We start from the raw sequence: 8,429 nt of genomic DNA, 5'->3' as shown, positions 1-8,429 counted from the left end.
TGACCATGTCCGGAAAAGTTGACTTTCCGCAGCAGTCGAAATGTGGAGTGAGAGTCTCGATGCGGATGAACCTCGAGGCCGGTCAACCACCCGGTTTAATTGTTAGTGCTGCTTCGTCTCTAAGAATCCCTCTCCCTCCTGTGCAAGTCTTCGACATCCTCCGGAAACTCGACACTCGTCAGCAGGTTTTTCTTTCTTTTCTCTATCTCTTTCTTAATCTGTACGTATGATCATCATATTTTGTGAGCTTTGATACGTGAAACTAGTACTAGTTAATCAGTCCAGATTTTGATTAGGGATTTTGGTTTACTAAATTGCTTAGCTAGTTCACCTTAAATTCAAGTATGCTTTAGTCCAACTCGTTAGATAGATTACACTAGCCCGAATTCATGCATAGCATTGCCGATGATGATGGAGGGAAACGTGTAAAGCCTCATGTTAAAAACATGAATATATAATTTTTTTTTATTTCTCTTACTGTTGCATGTCTTAAAGAACGTACTAACACACACATAACAAAAAACGTTTAATTACGTGTAACAGTGGGATGTTCTTGCCTATGGGACCGTAGTCACTGAGATCGCGCGCATTGCCACCGGATCAAGTGAAACCAACTGCTTAAGCATCCTCCGGGTACATGTATATATCTCTTCTAAACGACTTTTTATATAACTAATCGTTTATCGGCATATTATATTACTCTAATAATCTTTAATCGTCGTGCGTGTGTATCTAATATACATTTCAGCCAACGCAAGAAGAGAATAATGGCAAGTTAATGGCACAAGACTCAGACAAGGACGACATGTTGATGCTGCAAGATTGCTACATGGACGCCTTAGGAGGCATGCTAGTGTACGCTCCTATGGACATGGCTACAATGGATACCACTCTCTCCGGCGCTGACGTCAAAATTTCCGATATTCCAATCCTTCCTTCTGGTTTCATCATCTCAAGCGATGGCCGGCGATCCACTGTGGAGGACGGCGAAACCTTACTCACGCTGGCCTTCCAGATCCTTGTCTCTGGCAAGACCAGTACGTCGAGAGAGGTGAATGAGAGGTCGGTGGACACAGTGAGTGCTTTGATCAGCTCAACTGTTCAAAGGATCAAAGGTTTGCTCAACTGTCCTGATCAGTTTTGAGTGAGAGAATATGCTGTGGAAGATTCCTTTCTGTTTTCATTCTTATTTTGTTTAAGACAATTATTTTTGGGGGTTTTTATGACTTTGGGTATAATAATGATTTTAAGGACAAGATTTAAGATATTTGATTATTTTCGGTCAGTATTATTACACACCGATTTATGATAATCTATACTAATAAAAAGTAAAAGCAATAAGCTTCTAAGGCTATCCACCTAGGATTTAAAACCTCCAATTGTAATAAGATATATCACTTATTAACATTTTTTAAAATTTATAGAATTTTCTATTTTAAGAATTATTTTATAACAACCTATCAGGATTTGACATATCATTCACTAACATTTTTTAAATTTCTAGAATTTTTTAGAAAAAAGAAAATTTTAAAGTTATGGAAATAAAAGAACTATGCACAATATCCCACATCGGTTAGAAAAGTTTTAGACAATGGTTCAAAACCAATATAAATAAGATTAATATGCTTCCAACAACGAATGAGCAGGAAAGCTTGTTTTATGAAGCGTCCAAGTTTAAAAATTATTCGGTTTGATCCGGTTTTTTATTTGATCAAATTAAAACTTTAAAAAATTTCAAATAATATTATAATTTTTAAAATTCTTAAAAGTTTAAATATTATAAATATTAAAACTTTTAAAAGTTCTTAGCTTTTAAAAAGTTTTTAAATATTATATTTTTAAAAGGTTCAAATTTTATATTTCGAAACCTTTTAAAAGTTTAATATACTATAAATATTGATGTAAAACATAAATTATCTTATTTATCTACGTTTGTGCTTTTTATTTTTTATGAGCTACAAAACATATTTTTGTGTATGATTTTATAGATAGTTGATATTCTTTCATTAATTTTTTTTTTGGGTCTAAGGAAGAATGATTGACATCGCAAGACGCCAAGACCTTGATTTGATGTTTGAGTCAAGTTTTTGAGTTTAAAGAAGAAAGATGGACAACAAACACACATGTTTTATTAGCTATACATAGGCATGACCAGAGTTACGGTTGTCACGGTTATGGTTTATTAACCATCGGTTATGGTTAGAAATATTGTTTAGCCTTAACTATAACCGTTTAATAAACGGTTAAACGGTAACATTTAAATACGGTTCCGGTTCAAGTAGTTACGGTTATATATGGTTACGGTTATTTGAGAATATGATACATTTGATATTATTTGATGATATAACATAATTGATATTATTTATTTATAATTAATATGTTCTTATAGTGTACTCATATTTCTATATATCATATGATTCATATTAAATAAATTATTATTAGTATATGTTATTAAGTTTTTAAAATATTATAAACCAAGTAAAGATTTTGGTTGGAGAAGATTCTAAATATGAGGATCTAAAACAAAATAAGTATATAGATAAAATTATCAATAATTGGATGCATGTGTTAACTATGCTGCTCTTCATGAATTTTACAAATTTTATGAGAAAATAAATAATTTTGTTCTTGGAGTTTGATGGGTTAACAAGTTGTGTGGTAGTCTAAAAAAAAAAAATTCAGTAGAAGAATGTGAAGAAGTTGACGAGTAAGAAGAAGTAAAAAGTATAACGAAGAAACAGACGGTAAAAGTAACAATGAAAATTACCACAAATTTTGACAATGAAAATGATAATATACTAATTTTTTTAATAAAATCATATTTTATTACCGTAATCAATCATATATAATTTTCATCAAAATATATCTAATAAACCCACGCGTAGCGTGGGTTCAAAACCTAGTAATTATAAAACAACCCTTCCTTTTTATATGAGTTTTTTTTTCTTTTTCTTTTTGGCTTTTGTTTGGTTATAATATTTTTACTCATAGTTCTTTTTAGAAAAAGAAAAAGAAATCTATGAGTAAATTATTGACGTAAAAAAAAGTACTATGAGTAACTATGGTTTGAAGATGGATTTTAACCATAATACAGTAAAACCTCTATAAAATAATAAGGTCGGGACCATGAAATTTTATTAATTTATAGAAATTTTAATTTATCGATAAATTAATAATTATTAATTTATGATGATATTCGTTCATTTTCATAACTTTGAAAAAATTATATAACAAAATAAAATACTTTTGTTATCATTCACATTTTAAAGAATTTTCTTAATTTATAATCTTGTCTATCGTAATAGGATGAATGTCAATTATTTACTATATTATCTAGGTAAAAATGATAACTGTTAGAAGTTTAGAGTTTAGAATAAATTGCTACTGCTATCATTCATGGTAATGATGAAGTCGAAGAAAATATTACGGTAGCTTTAAAACCAGTTATATGTAAAGAAAAAAAATTTGCATCTAGGACTCTCCACAATTTTTTATGCTATTTGAGAAGACACCAACTAAAAAAATTAGAGATAAGCTCCAATAAGTATGCAAATTCAAGAATATACAGACAAAATAAAATCATATTTCACTAGATTTTCTTACATATATATATATATATATATTAGTTTATGTGATTACTAATTTATGATATTGATGAGACCATATTTTTACATATGATTTCCAAAAAAAATATTATCTTATTATTTTATTAAAATGTGTCCTTTTTTTACACCAGTCCAACTTGGAATCGGAAGAATTTATTAATTTATAGCGAGTATTAATTTAAATAATATTAATTTATAGAGATTCTACTGTACTAAGTATAAGTAAATTTTGTTTTTTACACACCACAATTTAAGTTATTTTCACGAAGAATAATAATAATTGTAGTCTAGTTTCGTCACATTTTGGTTAGAAAGGCCTAAATTGAGCACCTCTATATGTACCGATACACGTCTATAGTTTTAATTAATACTACTAAATACTAATTACATACTCCCTCCATTTCAAAATAGAGGATGTTTAGAGAAGTATTTTTGTTTCATAATATAGGATGTTTCCAACTTTCTATGTAACTTTTAGATTACTTTTATATTTTATATTATGCAGTCTTGTGTATGATTGGTTAATCATTTTAAAAGTAACTATTTTTTAATATGCGTGTTTTAACTAAAACATTCTATATTTTGAAATGGATGGAGTATTTTACTTCCTCTGTCCCTGATAGTTTGATGTTTTGCTTTATACAGCCTGACATGTGGAGAAAACATAAAGTAAAAAAATTATATTAATTTTTAGGAACAAGGAAAGATCCTAAAACATCAATTTATGGGAGACAGAAGCAGTACTGTATATGTTTTCGTATTTTGTAGGATGTTGCTGGGTAGTGTGAGCAATCATGTAGTAACAAATGCAACATGTCCAGTAACAGTTGTTAAGGGCTAATTAAAGCCTCTCTTGTCCTTTAATTCGACCAAGTTAATAGTAGTAATATTACTAGTGACGTGTGGCATTCATGCATTTTTTAGATATTTTGCAAATTTGTGAAACTGATTAGTGTGTATCTGAAATTTACTACTTTTATTTATTAGAGAATTTGTTAAAAATGTCATTTTTGAGATACTCCTTTTCAAAAATACCCTCTTTTCTGGCCATTTTTATTTTTGCCCTCTTTTAATTTTTAATGACCATTTTACCCTTAGATGAAAATTATTTTATTCAATAAAAAGAAAAACAAAATTTTCCCGCCAAAAAATTTCCGACATATTTTCCCGCCAAAAAATTTTCGAAAAAATTTTCCCGCCAAAAATTTTTTTGTCAAAAAAATTTTGATAAAAAATTTTGACAAAAAAATTTTCCCGCCAAAAAAAATTTACAAGGTTTTTAAAAGGTTTTAAAAGGTTTTTTAAACAACTTGTAAACGCTTTTACAAGATTTTTAAAAGATTTTTAAAAGGTTTTAAAAGGTTTTTAAAAGGTTTTTAAAAGGTTTTCAAATGGTTTTTAAAAAGATTTTTAAAAGGTTTTTAAACACCTTGTAAACGCTTTTACAATGTTTTTAAAAATCTTGTAAAAGTTTTTATAAGATTTTTAAAAGCATTTACAAGCTTTTTAAAAACATTTACAAGGCTTTTAAAAGCGTTTACAATGTGTTTAAAAACCTTGTAAATGCTTTTAAAAAACTTAAAAGCGTTTATAAGGTTTTTAAAATGTATAAATTTCAATATTTTTGGCGGGAAAATTTTTCGATTTTGGCGGGAAATTTTTTTTTTTTGGTGGGAAAAAAAAATTTGGCGGAAAATTTTTTTGGCGGGAAAATATTTTTGATTTTGATGACTGTACATTCTTGCTGTCACTCAAAAAGGGTAATTTGGTCATTTTGTATATAAAGAAAGGTAGTTTTAAAAAGGGGTGTTTGGTCAACATGAAGGGGTATTTTTAAAAAGGGGTATGAGAAAATGGGCATTTTTGAGAATTCCCCATATTATTAATACTAACGTTTTGTATCAGAACGAAGTAATGATCAAATGAAAAAATAATACATTAATTAGCTAATTATAAGAAACTTCGAGTTAGAATTTAGAACATTAAATCATGATTCAATAGACATTAATTAATTGGCTCTGTTTATAAAATTTAAATTCCAATGTTAGAAAGTTCGAGTTATTAATCCATTATTCAACAAACATTATTTCTCAAATTGAAATTCCAATACGTAAAAAGTTGGAAGTCTACAGATCTACGTATCTTATTTTATCACTCAAAATCTAAAAAGAAAGGAAGTTGGTGCTGTAAAGAATAACTTTCCAAAATGCAATTTTGGTTTTAGATGGATAACAATCGATCAAGACTAATCAATCCGTTAGTTAAAGGATAATATCAGTAAGTACGATCATGACCTAGTTGGACTTTATCAAAGTGGGCTTATAAACATAGCCGAGATGGGTAGTCTAAGGTTATTGTGTTGGATCATGATCTGATCGGATAAATTTGGGTTTTCTGAAAAGATTTAGTTTTGGGCTGAAAATCTTTATAAAACTACGCTTTTCGATCCAGTTGTTGACAAGTCGCCGATCTTGAATGACACCGTTGGAGATTAAATTTTCATTCTTTGGTTAGTGACTGATTTAGAAATTTGTGCATTCATGAAGAAAGAGAATATGGGCTACGCAAAGAAAGTGAACAATGGAATTAGGTTTTAGGTGGAAGAACAATTGTCATAACTGATTGAAATTAATCAGATGGTCCAAAGATGGTTTTGGTGAATCCAATTCGAAATTATAGCCGTTGGTTTCTATGTGTGACCTTCAAATATAGAAAGAGTCGTTGAGTTTAAATTTTGGTAAAAACAAATTATGATTATGTTGGCTATTCTAGATCCCTAGGTATGTATTTTGATGTTACGTAAGATTATTACGATATTATTTGCGTTGATGTATTATGGACTGGGTTAAAGTTTGCTTAAACTTGAATGGCGAGCCAAATCATTTTTTTCCATGGTCACTGTGTTAAATAATGAACTAGTTTGTTTTGATCAATTATACATTACTTGTGTTCAATAGCTAAGATAGTCAATCAGCATGGCATTCAATCATGGATTAAACTGTTTTTTTTTTTTCCAACCAAACACTAACTAGAAAAAAACTTCAAGATTAGTAGCCTAAACCGGAGGAGAAAAGTTTACAAAGAAAATTGCATAAATTAAAGAACGAGACGACCGAACGAGATAATCAGCCTTCAAATTTTCCGTGCAAGGAATCTTGGACAAGGAGAAGAGCGGAAAACTGGCCCGTAGCCTAAGGAAGTCATCTAGAATATTAGAAAAAGCCGGCCAGTCCTCAGGAGCTTGAATCATCGCTATTAGTTCTGTGCAGTCCGTCTCGAAACGCTGGCAAACCACACCATTGGCAAGGAGACACTCCATGACCCAAAGTAGAACCTCTACACCATTGGAAAAGAGATTAAACTAGTTTTTTCGGCGGGTAATATGTATTTTTGAGATAAAACCATATATATATGTATAGTTAATGCTTTTCGATCTATACTAGATTGATCTGGTCCAGCTTGAACTGAGTTCTTGACTTAGTTGTATCAACAATTAGTAGTGTCATCCTAGAGTTTATGGAAGTCTAAAACTAAATTAAAAGTGACATAATTTATATAGAATTGTAACAAAATTAAATCATCAACGACAAAGAATATTCGGGCAAATAATTTCATTGATATCAAATCAAAAAAAAATATAAAATCAATATGCAGAACATTTGAAAACAATTTTTATTACATAAATAGAGATATAAATCTGATGTTGAAGTGAGAAAATACATAATAGAGAAGTAAATCTGACGTTGCTTTTCGAGGATAAGTCTTACAAATAATAAATTTTATTATAAAAAATAATATAGAAAGACCGAATATAAAATATTTCTTTCCTCATTCGATACGCGTCTTCATAATGTTTCATTGGTTTTTCTCAAAATTTATTTCTTAGTATTTGCAAGTTGTTGAATTGGCTACATTGTTTAGAAAAAAAAATATTTTACAATAGATTCATATTTCTATTCTGCATGAAGTTGATGATATCTTTCCATCCTCCTAATTTATGAAATAATTTACATAATAAAATAGGATTAAAACCAATTGATTAATATTTTAAACAGTAATTATTTATTTATTTTATTTTTAACTAAAAATTAAATTTATTTTATTTTTAACAAAATATTTTAAACACAAAATTTTTGTAATAAAATAAAAATATGTTTACATGCTTTTTTCACTGTAATAAAAACTAAATATAACAGAAAAAATTTAAAAAAAAAAACAGAAAAAATTTAAAAAAATTTAGTTGACAGTTGACACTAGAGATTAACACTTTGCATTTTCATATTATATATAAATTTATGGATAATAAATAGTGTGGTTATAATTAGGTGATATATAGGCCCCGCAGATTCAAAAATAATAATAAAAAAAAAATTACACAATTATTATATACAAGTTTTAAAGTCTAATATTAAATCTTATAATGCATATATTTAATTTTAATAAAAAAGAAATTTCACAATTGTAAACTAAATAGAGAGAAAAAATGTATGTTGGTTTGAGTTCACCCTTAAAATTAATTCGACCAATAATACATAGAAAGCAAATCTTACCCCAATACATTGTACACAAATTATATGAAATATATCTCTAATACATATTTGAATTAAATATTATCTTTGAACATATAACTAAATCTAGACCTTTTAATATATAATTCTACCCACTCTAATGGTAATATCTAACTTTTTCCATTCTTCCCATTTATGATATAATTTTTTTTTTTTTTTTTATAATTGGCCATCATATCACCCTTTTCCCCTATAAATACTGATTAACTTGTGCATTGAGAAAACCAAAAATTGTTAGTAAACACAAATATTTTTT

The 8,429-nt window shown here is 28.4% G+C and overlaps 1 protein-coding gene across 1 annotated transcript in view; it reads left to right on the top strand.

Moving 5' to 3' along the window:
- Positions 1-1,383, top strand: part of LOC104744413 (homeobox-leucine zipper protein HDG8-like) — a 6,295-nt gene extending 4,912 nt beyond the window's left edge. The window contains exons 6-7 of the mRNA XM_019237415.1: positions 544-639; positions 749-1,383. Coding sequence (XP_019092960.1) covers positions 544-639; positions 749-1,144 — 492 coding nt within the window. The 3' untranslated portion in view covers positions 1,145-1,383. The remainder of the gene's footprint in view (positions 1-543; positions 640-748) is intronic.

This window comes from Camelina sativa, chromosome 15, assembly GCF_000633955.1.
Source record: "Camelina sativa cultivar DH55 chromosome 15, Cs, whole genome shotgun sequence".
Lineage (NCBI taxonomy): Eukaryota > Viridiplantae > Streptophyta > Magnoliopsida > Brassicales > Brassicaceae > Camelina > Camelina sativa.
This window is presented reverse-complemented; position numbering and strand designations above follow the sequence as displayed.